General features: G+C 47.4%; 1 protein-coding gene across 4 annotated transcripts in view; it reads left to right on the top strand.

Moving 5' to 3' along the window:
* Window positions 1-16,871, top strand: part of slc8a3 (solute carrier family 8 member 3) — a 103,631-nt gene that overhangs the window by 4,519 nt on the left and 82,241 nt on the right. For 3 of the 4 annotated variants that reach the window (XM_061242632.1, XM_061242649.1, XM_061242644.1), the window contains exon 2: window positions 9,624-11,500. In XM_061242632.1, the coding sequence (XP_061098616.1) occupies window positions 9,726-11,500 (1,775 nt within the window). In that variant the 5' untranslated portion in view covers window positions 9,624-9,725. Of the gene's footprint in view, window positions 1-1,682; window positions 1,697-9,623; window positions 11,501-16,871 lie in introns of those variants that run through there. The other variant, XM_061242637.1, reaches the window with a different exon arrangement.

Raw genomic sequence — 16,871 nt, 5'->3', positions numbered from 1 at the left:
TGGTTGTTTTGTTTTGCTCTTTGAAGCTTCTTGTTTTCCATGCTCGCAGAAGAGAAGGAAATAAATACTTGTTATCCCAATGTCTCGATGACCATTGGTTGCCTTCTGGAGAGCCAGCACTGGTGGCATTGGCTAGTGTAGAGGGACATGTTCTATTCCTGAGTTTTATTGTTTCAAAAGCTTTAGTCTCTTTAATGTAATTGTTTTGTTTCAGGAGTTGCTTGTTCGTTTGTGTTCACAGTGTGTGGAAGTTAAAATGGCCGCTGAGTTTATGTTCATTAGTGGAGAGGTCAGGCCAGTTGAAACCAACAGTTGTGATTTTTCTCAGCTAAGTGATAGAGTTACCGTTATGATTCAGCGTTTTAGGTGTTTCAGATCTGGTGTTTTTTTATCTGTCTGAAATCTGAGAAACATTCCTGAGCAGATTTAATGTATTGCACTTAATGCAGTCGATGTCTCTTCATCTAACGTGTTCAGTGGTTACAGCTGGGCAATTCCACAATAATGTCAACCTGAGCATGAAAAAATAGACTAACCTACTTCTCAATTAAACTTATTATGTCCCAAACAGGCAACCATTTTGAAATCTGATCAAATGTTGACTAACAACAGGAAAATGCTTCAAAATGAATTTTATTAGTCCCATTACCATTGAAATCAATGCTATTTGGAGGCCATCTTGAAAACATTCAAAACCATTTCACATGGTTTTCTCAATGTCAAAACTGACATTCAGAACCATTTCAGATGACAACAAATGTGTTACAATACAATTTGATTGGGAAGTAGATCAGACAATGTGCATTTCAGATGTGTCACATCCATAACGGAAAGGTGTCACAACGCTGGTATTTCCTCATAAAAATAAAGACAAAGAAATAAATATTTTATAAATTGCTATTTTCATGTTCAGCCAAGCCTCCTGCATTACATGGATATCAAACTTTCTGCATTAGACTTGACCTCTTTTGAACTTTTGAACCTGTCGTTTTGCGTCACATCCATAACGCAAGTTATTTGTCACATTCTCTGGTAAAAAGGTTTTTTAGGCCCTTCCCCTCAGCGTGAGTGCTATGATATGCATTAACATTTTTATCATGTAAGAGTACTTTTTCTGAGGGATTTTGTTTGACATTTTGTGTCCAAATATCACATCCATAACATTGGAATTGCGCAGTTCCAACCGTCTAACAACATCTCTCGTTTTTACTATTTTTTTTCACACTCGTGTATTTCAAATACACATAATACCTCGTATAAATAAGACAGCTTCGGAGTTGCTGTAAGGTGTATTTCCTCACTTCGAAGGAGGTAGGCAACTGACTCCTGTAGGCTTCAAGTCTTTATGCTATGCTAACACATTATGCTAACATGGAAACCGAGCCAATGAATGCACAAAAATGAAAATGAAATCGAACTAGTCGGAAAGAATGTGCCAAATCCCCAAAATTTGCCTAAATTTGGGTGTATTCCTTTAACGCCGTCAATGTCTCTTTGTCTAACCCTAACCCTAATAGGGAATCTACCTTGTTTATCTCTCTCCGCTGTGTGCACTGTACATGGGCCGCTCAACCCTAAAACTCAAAGTGCGGGCGAAGAGCTGACAGCGATTTGAAAACAGAAGCAGTTAATTTCGGTTGGCAGCGGCTGGCGATGTGAAGGGGGCCGGGAATAGGATCTGTTTGCACATCAACAGGTGACCAAATAATCACGCTTCCGAAAGTACCGAGGCATCCGTGTTTGGCAGAAAGCGCTAAATCACGCTCGACGGAGTCTGCACGCCGGGATTTGTGGCAGGAGCTGATGGGCAGGCAGGGTTTTGCTTTCAAATGCTGGGCAAAAATGTAACCGCTTTTTTTTTATTTGAAAAGACAGCGTTGTCTCTAAAAGAGTCCGATGCAAAAGTGTCTTTTCAGCTTCGCGTCCTGTGCAGTCCTATGCAAAGTGATGGGGGGTTACATTCCATTACTTTGCCGTCTTCCATATTAACCCTTTCTGGTGTAAGACCGCAAATATGTGATTGGAATGTTATTAACTGAACATTCTCCTGCTGATGTAACGTTACTGCTAATTGAAAGCGCTGCAGTTCTAGAACACTGTCTCAGAATAAAAAATAAAAAAATAAATAATATTTTTTTAAAGCCTACCTTAAAAAACGTATACATACACATGTAGATGTTTGGAGTACGGTGAGCAATACTGATATATTTTCACTGATGTACACTCACTGAGCACTTTATTAAGGACGCCTGTACACCTACTTATTCATGCGATTATCTAATCAACCAATTGTTATGACAGCAGTGCAATGCATACAATCATGCAGATACGGGTCAGGAGCTTCAGATAATGTTCACATCAACTATCAGAATGGGGAAAAAGTGACTTTGAATGATTGTTGTGGCAGACAGCGTGGTTTGAGTATCTCAGAAAAACAAAAAACATCCAGTGAGCAGCAGTTCAGACAGAAATACCTCGTCAATGAGAGATGTCAGAGGAGAATAGCCAGACTGTTCAAAGCTAACAGGAAGGTGACTATAACGCAAATAACCACATATTGCAACAGTGGTATGCAGAAGAGCATCTCTGATCACACAAGGCGTCATAGCTCTTCAGTAGGTAGGCTACAGCAGTAGAAGTCTAACAAATGAGTCGAATAAATACCTAATAAAGTGCTCACTGAGTGTATATCTATCTCTGCTTTCACCACGAGGGTGATAAGATAGGAGATCGGCCCGATCTGATGCGCTGGAGCTCTGGCACGGCCTGTCCGTTCCCTGGAGGAATTAAGGATCCCGTCCAGCCATTTTATACAGGAGCTCGTCAGGCTGTCCGGACAGGTAGCCGGCTGATTTATACGCTGTGACACCTTAGTGACATCCGCCACAGGTGCTGTCCGCCAATTATTCAAGTCCAGAGCAGCAGGCGCGCGGTGTTTGTGCGAGAGAGACTTCTGGGATCGGTTTTCCTTTTTAATAGCTGCTTAAGTAGTGGTTAATTTGTATCATTTTCTTCTCTTAAGGCGACCAACAATGATACGCTTACCTTTGCTTTCATAATTACGTAATGTCGTTGTGTCTCGTTGCGTGTGTCATGTGGACATGGCTTCTCTTGCAGCCCGTACCACAGGTTATAATGACTGAAACTTATTGGCAAACAGCGTTCCTCCACATTAGTGTTACGAGTGTGTGTCAGTAACTAGAGCCACCTCTGTTTATGGAGAGTGTGGCGCAAAAACTCATTACAAAGAAATGAATACAGCTCTCCGTATCCACCGGTATCTCTTACAGTTGTGTTGATACCAATGTTTGATAAAAAATGAAAAGGTAAGAAATATAACTTTGTATGTTATTATAACGGATGAACTCTACATACAATAGTAAAGCTAATGTTTTGATATAGCCTATGTGTACAGTATACTGTGCACAGATTATGTGCAAATTATAAGCAACTTTGTGCTGTAAACGATATTGTCTCCAGAGGATACTATTTAATATTATATTGTATTATATTATATTATATTGTATTGTATTATATTAGCTTTGTATTTTCTGTTCAGGGAAGCATTTATACCACATTATGAAACTGTATATTACGCTCATATTGGTGAAAATACTATACCGAATAACATGACAAGAAGGGATGATTTTAGAGGCAAACGCATAAACCGAGGAATATTTCAAAGCAACACAGTGAGGAGGCAATCTCTCTAAATCATCAGCTTGGGCAATTAAATTTTAGAATTATTTCCAATATTTTTATCTCCAAGAATTTATCGTTCTGTCTTCGCGGTGATGTTTTGTTGCACGTTGGCCCGTGTCGACACTGCCGTGTGCCGAGCCTGTCTGGCCAACGCCAGGGAAATCCATCAAACTGTCACGCGAGAAAAAGACGGGGATTACCACCTACGGCCTTTGTACACCTGTTATGAAAACGAACCGCTCGCAACGCAGAGCCCGCTTCTTTATTTTCTGTCTTATTTTAGTATTCTGGAAGATGGCCTCCTGGGCGGAAGGCCGTGATCTGCCCTTCGAGGATGCAGCGAGTGTGCGTTGGCGGTTTTGGGTTCTGGTCTGGCTAAAACCGCTCGTTGTCCGAATGTGGAACGCATACACATCCATTACACGCGATGTGTGGTCGCAGTGAGGATATTCTCTCTCGGCCGGGGAGCAAACACCGGACTCGAGACCTCCTGAGGGGTGGAAATCATCTATAATCTACATTTTGACATGAAGGGACTAGGCTAACCTCGCTATTGTTTAGCTTTTGGCCGGATATAGCCTGGCTGCATCCTAGTCGGCTAGAAAGCGTTCCAGGTTGTCACCTGATGCATCAAACCCAGGGACAGGTGCGAAGAGGACCCTAGAGGAAAGGGCTATGTGTGTCCATTCCAGCTGTGGCTGGTCGTGATGCTGTCAGTCATCGTCGGTGGAACAGTTAGGGAACAGTACAGTTGGGACCAAGACCTGTGCCTAAATGTGCACCCCACAGCCCACAACAGCATGTTAACATGGGCAAATATATCAGGCTGAATCGTAATCAGGGGAGAAAAAAAAAGAACAACGGCAACGATTGTATGCTTGCCCAATATACATATTTTTTATTTTGAAGTCAGTGTGATCCACTCTAAATTATCTAGGGGCGGCCTGTAGCGTAGTGGTTTAGGTACATGACTGGGACACGCAAGGTCAGTGGTTCGATCCCCGGTGTAGCCACAATAAGATCCGCACAGTCGTTGGGCCCTTGAGCAAGGCTCTCAACCCTACCTTGCTCCAGGGGAGGATTGTCTCCTGCTCAGTCTAGTCAACTGTACGTCGCTCTGGATAAGAGCGTCTGCCAAATGGCAATAATGTAATGTAAATCCTTGGGAGTTACTCGAGTGTAACAGGCCATGAGTGCACTCTTTGAGTGCAGTCCAAGGGATCACCCAGCACAACAGAAGGCTGTGCCACTGAGTATCGTCATGAGAAGGTAATGTGTTTTCGTATGCAAAGAATGTCATTTGTGCCTAAATAAATGTAGTAAGCAGGAGTCATGAGACCGGGAAATGAATCCACAGCGATCTGGTGACTGCACATTTATGTGTCATATGCTCAAGACTATTCAATTACATGGCTGAAAGAAAGAAATCCCTTGTGTTTACAAAATGCAGATTAACCTAAGTATGTGATCGCCATCTTTTCAGCACAATATTTAATCTCGATTAAGTTATTTGCAATTCTCATGCATCTGGCGTAAAGATTCTGTGTTCCTGGTGTTGTTTTTTTTCTTTCTGCTTTGACGACTGAACTTACACTGGCCCTTCATTATGCCTGTGTGCTCCATCAACTGCGAAGGAGGGTTTTTCCCCTTTAATAATGCACGCCTGATTTGCTCATTAGTGGAGGATCACTGGCTGAGATCACGTCAGGCTCCCAGAGTTTGGGAAATTTCAGACTTTCTCCCGTTCAGAAAAGACGGATATACGTATGCACAGTATAGTGTTGAGGTTAAGGAACTTAACTCCAAGGGTACTGTCAGTGTACCCTTCAGGAAGGCACTAGCATGAACTGCTCCAGGAAGCATAACTAGCTAAAAATATGTTGAAATATAACCTGGGTGGATCACTCTGGAGAAAGCCATCTGCCGAGTGCAGAAATTATAGTACTTGTCTGGTGTTCTTTGTCTCCTGGACGTTTTTTAGCCAATTCACTGTCTACATATCATTTCTTTCTACAGATCGCACTTCTAGAAAGATTATAGAGGAAGAACACTCCTTCAGTCGTTTCCTTGTGGTAGCTTCTCACAAGGAATGGTATATTAGGGCCGAGAGAGGTTTCTATTCCTTTCTATTACTTTATTCAATGCCTGAAAACCCTGGGAGTTTGGCGGAGAACGCACAGGCCTCGGCCTAGCTTGTGTCAGTAGCAGTTAGCAGCGCCCCATTGCTATAGCGCTTTATGTTTTCCACCGGCAATGAAACAAGTCTATAAAGAATATAAAATAATAATAAAAAACTCCACTCCAGCAGGCTGTTTGATTGAAATAATGGGCTTGTGTAAGAATGCGGGAAACGTCGAGGGAATTGTATGAAAAATGTAGTGTACAGAGCAGCAGAAATTGCGATGGAGTCGCTGCAGTGAGTGGGCTACTATGACCAGGCGGGGGGGTGGGGTGGGGTGGCGGGGTTTGCGGGGCAGTGCGGTGCAGAATTTGTGTCCGTTTTAATAAAGCACCCGACCTTACACGCTGATCCCGGTATCACCGTGCAGCAGAAGCACAAAAAAGGACCCGAGTTCTGCATTTTCTGTCCGTTTACCGCTGGCGCCACACTCAGCTGTTTTTTTTTTTTTCTTCCTTTTTTCTTTTAAACGCTATTCAAAAACAAATGTTTCATAACCCCCAGTTTGACAGTGACCTATTCACCGTTCTCGCGTCAGTTGCAAACCCGCGGTTGGCGAGAGTGACTCCTCCGCGGTCGTCACGAACGCACACCGGTACTCGTCCGCGTCGGTATCTGTCGCTGCGCGGTCGTAGCGCTCGCTGCGCGGTCGTAGCGTTTCAGCGCACCGGCGGCTTTCCGGTTGTTCCCATGCAACCGCGGGATCGGCTGTTACTCCGCCCTCCCTCTGCTGTCTGAGATGACATCATCCCCCTTTGTGACGCCTAGTGTCACTACAAACCGCTGATTTTCTGTGAACGTGTGTGTGTGTGTGTGTGTGTGTGTTTGTGTGTAACAGACACACACGCAATCACACATACACACACAAGTATATGATCAATATGTTAACTTTTATTTCCCCCTGTGCATACTGTTTTATGTGATAAATTGAAATGTGATACATTGAAATACAGATTTTCCTCATATTCTGCAATTCACATAATGTTTTATATCACAATTGCAAATTTTCTCCCAATATCCCTGGATGTCTGACAGACCTGTTGCTGAAATTTGATATAAATATTTATGGGGAGCTAAATTTAAGACCATGACAGAGAGATACTTTGTCAGAAAAAATATGCAGAAATTGTGCCTTTGGGAGGAAATCGCTGTGTTTGGGTCCCCCACTGTGTTTGGATTCCCCACAATGTTTGGGACCCCCACTGTGTTTGGATTCCCCACAATGTTTGGGACCCCCACTGTGTTTGAGTTCCTCACTATGTTTGGGTCCCCCACTGCATTTGGATTCCCCAAAATGTTTGGGACCCCCACTGTGTTTGGGCTCTCACTATGTTTGGGTCCCCTGCTGTGTTTGGCCTCCGACGATGTTGGGTCCCCTGTTGTGTTTGGATTTCCCACTTTTTTTGGGACCCTCAATGTGTTTGGATTTCCCACTTTGTTTGGGACCCCCAATGTGTTTGGATTTCCCACTTTGTTTGGGACCCCCAATGTGTTTGGTTCCCTTGCTGTGTTTGGGCTCTCCCCTCCTCACGTGCTGTTTGTTGATTGGGATGTTCGCTCCTGGATTTGCGGAGGTGAAATAACCTGTCAGCCCTGCCACGGCTGTCAATCATTATGAGTCGGTTAATACGCCCAGATGCTTCGCTGCATTCAAATCTCTCTCCCCCCCCCCCCCCCCCCCGTGGGGAGCCGGGAGAATCTCTGCGGCTCCCAGACTGTGAAACCGACACCTCAACGAACCGCGGGCTGAACGTTCCTGTTTAACGCACCTACGACCCCCTCCATACCCCGTCCCACCAATCCTCATTTGCTTTTCAAAATAACTTTGCTCTCATTAAGCTCTAAATTTGTTGTCCAATTACCTCCCCTTGCTCGCCTGTGTATATTTAGTGCGTTGTGGGGGATTAGCGGTGTGTGTATCTTCTTCAGAACGACGCTGCACTGCTCTGCTGGCTTCTGTCCAGTGCCGGCCTCGGGGTGCTGAGATATCATCAAGCCTCTCTCCTCACCCCTGATCTCACCAAACTCTGCCCGATTGTCTGTTCACGGCCCCCGCCATGTCAATCAACGGGCTTTCGTCGGAAGTTTCCGGGTAGTTTTCATGGAGGCTACGATGACTGCACCGCGGTTGTTATCTGTTTGCGGGCGAGTGAACTTGTTTTACACATCGGCCAGGCCTCTTATTAATAGACGACTCATTACGAGACCTGCTATTCATGTCTCCCCTCTGTAATCTCCTGTCATTTTTAATAATGAAGTCCTTTAAAATTCACGCCAATATCTTTGCCCCCCCCCCCAGTCGACTTTAATGAACGAACAATTAAAAAAAAACAAATTTCAGCATTAAGAAAGGTGTAATGATTCCCTTGCTGAGAAGGTTAAAGGGAAACTACCTTGGTGCGGTAATAAAACTTGCAATCCTCTGTTGGATTCCTTTCAGAGTCATATAGGCAATAACAGCTGTCTGTCAGGAAGCGCATTTTAATTGAGCCTAAACTGCCTTTGCGTGTCTTGGCAATGTGTGTGATGGGAGCCACTGTGCGTCTTGGTCGAGCAAATGATCACGGGGTAGTGTGTGTGTGTGTGTGTGTGTGTGTGTGTGTGTGTGGGGAGGGAGGGGTTAGGTGTTGGAGGGGGGTGCCCCTGAACCTCCCTTCTGTATATAACGGCCACCTGTTGAGGCTTGAAGCTTGAAGAGGCTCATAATTAAGTCCTGGTATGTTCCCCACGGTGGCGAGTGGATCTTGAGCCCTCTGCCACGGGGGCAGCCAAGAAACTGATGAGCGAATGAGAGACTCGCTCTCACCCCGCGACCTCCCCGCCCTCTTTATTCTCTGTGTTTTTTTTTCCTTTTCGGCAAATCCCCTACCCCACCTCCATCACGGCCGCTTCCCCGCCCTGCGAATACGTCATTCCGGACACTGTGCTTAGCATAGCAAGATCGCACTGCTGCTGCTGACGGTGTCGTTAAAGGGCTAACGGCTGAATTTCACTCCACGCGAATTTTCCCCTTTGTGGGGCCAGTACTCTTTCTGTGTATTTACCACACAGGAAATGGGGTGTTGGAAGACACAGAGTGCACACCAATGCTTTTCCTTTTGTTTGTTAGCCGTAGTACGCTGCCAGCTGACATAATTCGAGAGCACCCATTTACCGTACCCCGTAATGTTCCGCAATCAAAGAGAATGCGCCTTATTTCATGGTGAATAGGTCAATTGTCACAAGAGGATGGGATCAACTTAAGATCTTTTTTTTTTTTTGGGTTTGACAAATGCTGTCTTTATCCTGAAAGAATCCAATTTTTCACACTACGATAAGCCAGTGCATTGCAGTATCCCCATCAGTTGTGAAATTGTGTCAGTGTTTTTTGTGTCAGTTCAGTTTATTTTTATCTCAAAGATCCCCTTCCCATAGGACTCCAGCCTTTCCAGCCATAGTTTAATGGACCATGTGCAAATTCAGGGACGTGATCATGAAAATTCAGACATAACTGTCATTCAACAGTCATAGTAACAGACATAACTGTCATTCAACAGTCATAGTAACAGACATAACTGTCATTTAAACAGAGTTAGTTTCCCAAGATTAGGGCCTGATCACTACAACTAAACAGCTATGCTAAGTTTCTCACAGCAAAGCATAATTTCAGGCTCTGGGTTGTGTGTGTATTTATAGTTGTCAGATTGCAGTTCTGCGCTCTGATTTTTTGTCTTTGTTGCACTTTCTTTCCCTCCCCCTGCAGGTGGTGCGCGTTGTGGGGGGGGGACCTTGGACAGCCCCGTGCTGGATCCCAGAGTGACGGACAGAGCGGTCAGGACTCTCTGAGCAGAAGAAGGGGGGGTGCATGGAGCTTTCAAGGCTGGTGAAGCCGGGGACAACCGCCTTCCTCCGGCTGGGCCTGGTCGCCGCGGCGACCGCCTTCCTGTGCGCCGAGGCCCGGACGACCCCGAGCCCCGTCCCGGTGTCCCAGAATGCAACCTGCGAGGGGTCGTCGGCCTGCAGGCCGGGCATCGTCCTGCCCATCTGGTACCCCGAGGACCCCTCCATGGGCGACAAGATCGCCCGGGTCATCGTGTACTTCGTGGCCATGATATACATGTTCCTGGGCGTGTCGATCATCGCCGACCGCTTCATGGCGGCCATCGAGGTCATCACCTCGCAGGAGAAGGAGATCATCATCAAGCGGTCGAACGGCGAGACCACCACCACCACCATCCGCGTGTGGAACGAGACCGTGTCCAACCTGACGCTCATGGCGCTGGGCTCGTCCGCCCCGGAGATCATGCTCTCGGTCATCGAGGTCTGCGGGCACGGCTTCCACGCCGGGGAGCTGGGCCCCTCCACCATCGTGGGCAGCGCGGCCTTCAACATGTTCGTGATCATCGGCCTGTGCGTGTCCGTCATCCCCGACGGCGAGGTGCGGAAGGTGAAGCACCTGCGCGTCTTCTTCGTCACGGCGGCCTGGAGCATCTTCGCCTACATCTGGCTCTACATGATCCTGGCGGTGTACTCGCCCAACGAGGTGCAGGTGTGGGAGGGCCTCCTCACGCTGGCCTTCTTCCCCATCTGCGTGGTGCTGGCCTGGGTGGCCGACCGCCGCCTGCTCTTCTACAAGTTCATGCGGAGGAAGTACCGCACGGACAAGCACCGCGGCGTGATCATCGAGACCGAGGCCGACCGCTCCAAGGGCATCGAGATGGACGGCAAGATGGTGAACTCGCACTTCGTGGACGGCGCCGCCAGCAACCTGATGGGCCTGATGGAGGGCAAGGAGGTGGACGAGTCGCGCCGGGACATGATCCGCATCCTGAAGGACCTGAAGCAGAAGCACCCGGAGAAGGAGCTGGACCAGCTGGTGGAGATGGCCAACTACTACGCCCTGTCGCACCAGCAGAAGAGCCGGGCCTTCTACCGCATCCAGGCCACGCGCATGATGACGGGCGCCGGCAACATCCTGAAGAAGCACGTGGCGGAGCAGGCCAAGCGGAGCGCCAGCGTGCAGGAGGTGCGCATCGAGGAGCCGGAGGAGTTCGTCTCCAAGGTCGTCTTCGAGCCCTGCGCCTACCAGTGCCTGGAGAACTGCGGCGCCGTGCTGCTGACCATCGCCCGCAAGGGCGGCGACGTCTCCAAGACGGTGTACGTGGATTACAAGACGGAGGACGGCTCGGCCAACGCCGGCGCCGACTACGAGTTCACGGAGGGCACGGCGGTGTTCAAGCCCGGCGAGCAGCAGAAGGACATCGCCGTGGGCATCATCGACGACGACATCTTCGAGGAGGACGAGCACTTCTTCGTGCGGATCAGCAACGTGCGCGTGCTGGAGACCGACGACCTGCTGACCCCCAACAGCCTGTCCTACCCCAAGGCCCTGCTGGGCTTCCCCTCCGTGGCCACGGTGACCATCCTGGACGACGACCACGCCGGGATCTTCACCTTCGAGAGCGAGTCGGTGCACGTGAGCGAGAGCATCGGCGTCATGGAGGTGAAGGTCCTGAGGACTTCTGGAGCGCGCGGGACGGTCATCGTGCCCTACCGCACCCTGGAGGGTCTGGCCAAGGGCGGCGGGGAGGACTTCGACGACACCTTCGGGGAGCTGGAGTTCAAAAACGACGAGACCTGGTAAGGAGAAGTGCTTATTTTTTACCTACGGGGGTGGGCTTTGTGCATTGTGGAAATGGATAATGCTGCAGTCGGTTTTTTTTTCTGGTGGCTAGATGTTTCTTGTGTTGTCTGCGGGCAAATCGTTAATACATGTCCGTCGTTCAGCCGACCTGTGTGTGACAGACACGGGAGAGCATCAACTCAGCATGCGCTGTGATTATTCACTGTTATTTTTCAATCTTGTACGGTTTGGCAATTTTCTTTCATTTTGGCAGAGTTATGGTCTTGGGTTGGTTTGCAAATGAATGCTAACCCGTCTATTCAATATTCAGTCCTCACACATCTGAAGTGGAGCTAGAGGTCCGTTATATTTGCCTTTGTCCCCACTGTTTGCACAGTGAAATGCATTGGCCAGTGAGTAGGGTGCTGATGTGAGAGTTTCTTAGTCAATGACACCTTTCACGTCATTTTCTGCAAAGGATGCTCTCTGTCTCTCCCTCCCCCTCTCTCTCTGTCTCTCTCTATTTCCCCTTCCTGCCGTTGGTGGCATGGTAGTGTCATTTTATATTGTGTCAATCAAACAAGGCAGACAAGATGGCAGCACTTGCTCTCTCTCTCTCTCTCTCTCTCTCTCACACACACACGCTCTATCGTTCTCTTTCTCTCTCGCTCTGTCTTCAGATCCATACTTTATTAGCGTGACCACCCTAAAGCACAGTATTTCCAAGGCAAAAATTACAAACGATTAATCAATAACGCATTATCAACGGTAGCAGTAACCACCACAAAAATAATTGTCGTAATAAAAACACAGTGATACATAATTGTAATTTTTCTATTTACTGTCTAAATTTACTTACTTTACTGTCATACCCCCCCCGCCCCTCCCCTTGCCATTTTTCTCTCTAATGTAGCGTAGAAACTATATCTGCTGCTTGCAGGTCTCCGCCACTTGATGTCAAGTGTGTTTAATGCCGCATATGCAACCGGCCTGCTCTGACAATCACTCTCACATCTCCCATTCCACTGGCACACGCAGGCATCAGACGACGGTTCACAGTGGGGGTAAACGGAGAGCGATGCTCCTCTTCGAGAAACGGCGTCACTTAGTTCTCTCCATTTGAATGCCGCACTCAAGACAGATCATGGCCGTGTCCCCCCCTCCCCCAGCCCTATGCCTGCGGTCGGTAGAGCAGCAGTCTGACACATAAGAGATCTGCGGTACAAAAGCGGGGAGAGGTTATCCTTCATCCCATTTCGTTCGTGGAGTGCTCACTTGTGCTGTGAATTGTGGTAGCAAGAAAGTAAACAATGTTTTTTTGAAATGATATAAATACCTGTATACGTATAGCGCTCCGGTAGGAACCTTTGTGCTTCGTCCCTGTTTCCGGGGGAAGTGAAAAGGACGTTGTGTCAGGAATCTCCCCCCGACTGCGTTTGAGCTGAACACCAGTTGTGTTTGAACGAATCCACAAAGAGTAAGGGAATTCAAAATAAGACGAAACACTGCCTTGGAATTACATTCAGGATCTGAGGAAAGCTTTGAGTCTTATGTGTGAACACACTCTGGCTGTGAAGGTCTTCGTTTTTTTTGGGGGGACAATGGAGAATATTTTTGACTACAGACATGGGGTTTTGGATGTTAACACAATTAGACATGACATTCCTAACTCTCTCTCTCTCTCTCTCTCTCTCTCTATCCCTCTCTCGATATCTCTCTCTTTTTAACCCTCTCTCTCCCTCTCCTTCTCTCGAGCATGCTTTTCAGTTTTTCACTCTCAGTTCCTTCCCTTTCCTCCGTAGAAACTCAAACGTCGGATAATGAAATCGTTCCCACGGGTTGCTGCGTGCTGTTGATCGGGGCTGTGCGCTCTGGCTCCAGCCCCGGTTCCCAGCATGCCTTGCGGAGGTCGGGTGTCGGGACTCCCTAAATGTCTGTACCAGATGTGAGATGCGAGGGTTCTGGAGCAGAGGGGTTCAGGGCTCTGTGAACACAGGGACTGGCCCTGTTGCGCCCCCGTGGTTTCGGCTCTCTTGGCCCTCTCCTCCTCGCACAGTTTGATTTGTGTGCGGAGCGGTGTCCGGCCCGGCTGGGCCGAGGGTTGGGGGGGGGGGGCGGAGAGGCAGAGCTACGATTAGCAGGGACTGTGGAAGCGTCTGCACCTTGAAGGAGCGTCGATCAATCGATCGGCTAATTGCGAGCCGCTCCGTGGCCTGAATACTGCCTTCCGAAGCTGTGTGCGGTTCGGCCAGACGGCAGGATGCCGGAGGAATACAACAAGCCCTCGTCAGACCTAGTGCGCGTTGGAAAGAGCTTTCTCCGTGAGGGACATGACGAAAATCACACGCAGGTCGTTTGGTACATGGAATCCACACAGTAAAATTTCACGTTTAATTCAACTCTGAAACAGTGCACACGAGTCTGATACAGACCGTGTATGCTCGGTAAGAGTTGGCGTAGCACTGAACATTTTACTGTGCAAAAAAAAAGGCTGTCGACGTCACCTATAAGAGTAAAGAAGAATAGAACGGTGCCGTACGATTATGAGCTGTAAAATTAAAAGGACGTAGTGTGATAAGCTATATAAACTCCTGTAAGGTTAGTCTGTTCAATGGCTTATTCACTAAACCACAGCAATCGGCTGTACTTTATCCGTGCTAGCTCGCGCTGCTCTCTTAACGCCTAACGCAGAACTCGTTCCTCGACTGACAAAAAGGCGTCTTTGGAGGAGGTCAAAAAACAGTCAAAATCCACAGAAATTTCATAACGGTTTTTGGCAGCTAATTAATTAAATTCCTTGTTTGTCTGACAAAAAGAGAACACAAATATTCTTTTGAGAGAAAAAAAAATCTTATTTTGACAAGACGTTATTTTCCATTTGCGGGCCTAGATCTGAGAATTTATGTGAGGCGATTTACATATAAATGCGTAATGGTGGGCTGGTAATCCGGGGGCCTGGAGATACGCCGGTGTTTTGTGGGTAATGCGGAGCATTTTCCGGAGGAAACTTGTAATATGTTTTGAATTATCGCAGTCAAAGCTCTCCTTATTTTTTTCGCCTCTTGGTGAGACTGCTTCGGGGGTGGGGGGGGTTACTGAGCGCTGTTACTGAGCGCCGACATTCAACCGTTTGCCTCTGAAAGTTCTCCGACTTGATCCCGATAAGGAACAGTCAGCACCGGCGGATTTACTCTCCAGTGTTCTATCATCTCCGCGGTGGTGCGCGTGTAATTCCGCCGCGCTTGTATCCCAATTATAAAGGGACGTCGCGGCGTCCGGGCTCCGTGCTTCGGCCCAGGCGCTAACGCCGCCACGTGGATGGGCTCCCGGGATTTTTGTCGGGGGCCCCTTGATGAAACGATCGGGTGTCCCGGCTGGATCCCCTGTCCTGTCCGTGCCCACAGCGCCAGGGCCCCAGGTTTATCTGGGATTTGGCTCCTTCCGCCGCTGTAGGAGGGCACACGCCACGCACACCTCAGTGGCCTGAGTGCCACGTGATTTATGGAATTGGGCCTTTTGTATTCGGTGTTTTTTTATTTCTTTTTACGTTGTGTGAATTTCAGCGTTTTGAGGTCATGTTTAGCATATCTGGCCCTCAAATGAAAATCTTCTTTAGCGTTTAGGGTAATTAACAGAACAAATTGTGCTCCTGATTTGCCTTGACTGTCTTCACACCTGACTCCCGGGTTAGGGGAGGACAGAAAACCAGCATTTCTTAACCCCCGAGGACCGTGGTTTGATGATCCCTGCTTTACAGTGTAAGGCGACTTTCCAAAATATTCTGCAAAACGCTGGAGCACTGGTGTTATGAACCTGATCTCACTGTGTGTGCATGTACAGCCACTTCTTCGGTGGCAGTAGTCTTGGCTACAGGCAGCAGGCGTCCGTGTCAGGGGAGGAGGGCAAGGCAAGGCGGGAACGTCATCAGCCCGCTAAGCTGTGGCGGTAAATTAACGGCATGAATGCAGCGATCAGCGTTCACAAATGGCGCTTTGAAAACCTTTTAATTTCCCCCGCCCTGTGTTGTCGTTGTGGCCCCGCAAACAAGGAAAGGGGGAATATTAAGCTCCGCTCCTCAGCGTCAGCGTCGCCCGCCTTTCCTGACGCAAAGCCTTCCCTCTCCCCTCTGGCCAAGCCCCGTCTGATCCATCCCGGAGTAGTTTTGTTTCCCTTTTGCAACCAATTAGTTTTAAATTGCTTGGGCTAAATGAGTATGGAGCTTGCTCCCTGACTAAGGACATGGGGCTTTGGAAGTCGTTTAGCACAATTAGACGACATCACACTCCCATCGCTCTCCCTCCCTCTCTCTGTTTCTCTCTATTTCTCTCTCTGTCTGACTGTCTGTTTTACGAGGCATTGACGTTCAATCTCTTTTGACACACTTTGGGCTCATTGTTATCAGCCAGGGCAGAATTTATTGTTTTTCTAATCTGGGCTTTCTCGGATATATCACTTCATTCCTGGCTGGACAATGCTGCTTAGCACAAAATAAAGTTTAATGACTTTGGATGACAATATCGCAGATATGAGTTCCGTGAGTTCTTAAATGCTCGTCTCATCTCGTGGCCGTGGACATTGTAATAGGAAGTTTATGAATAGAGAGTTGCTTATTATATTAGCGTGTTTAGGTCATTTGTAGCAGTTATTGAATATTTCCCCTATTTCCTTTTTGCATAAATATGTACTGTCATGTTTACACTATATGTTTACACCTGATTCAGTTATACCTCTGTGTGGTATGGACATTTATTTAACCATTTTGCCATTTATTTCCGACTCTCTCTCAGCTGGGAGTTTCCATAACCCCTTTCCGATATTATAATGCTCAATAGCTGGGCCAAAGCAGAGTGTTTATTGTGACATCACTGCGGAAGGAGAATTTGGAATTTTTCCATAACAAAATATGGTAAATAACAGTGTAGCTGAGATAGGATTTTTTTTTTGGTTGCAGTTTCTCTGTTGTGTTATTTGGGGGAATGCTACAAAAAAAAAGCTGTAATTTGATAATTGTAATTTGATAATTGCTATTTCTATTAATCTCTTGTCATGCTGTAATAAGTGATTCTTCTCTGACTGCGTGAGAATGCTAAGAGCTCCATAATAACTAGGGACTTTCACACAGGGGGAGGGGTCCCTTTAAAGAGCTGTGCTGGAGGAGGTGTGGCACTCGTCAAGCCAGACTCACATTGTGCCATCGAAACAGGGCTGTTCTCTCTTTTCACAATCCCAGAAGCTGAATTAATCAAGTATCAGTGTAGTTCATTACCATAAAAACATGAAGCGCTTTTTTTTTCTTCTTTTAAAAAAAAAAATCTAACAAGCAGAAAGATTTAAACATTCAGCACTTGAGATTAACTTGTCAGTGTCCGACTGAACCGGAATGCTGAT

This window comes from Conger conger, chromosome 1 (assembly GCF_963514075.1).
Source record: "Conger conger chromosome 1, fConCon1.1, whole genome shotgun sequence".
In the NCBI taxonomy this organism is placed as follows: domain Eukaryota; kingdom Metazoa; phylum Chordata; class Actinopteri; order Anguilliformes; family Congridae; genus Conger; species Conger conger.
Note: the sequence above shows the minus strand (reverse complement) of the source record. Positions and strands in the feature narration are given on the sequence as shown.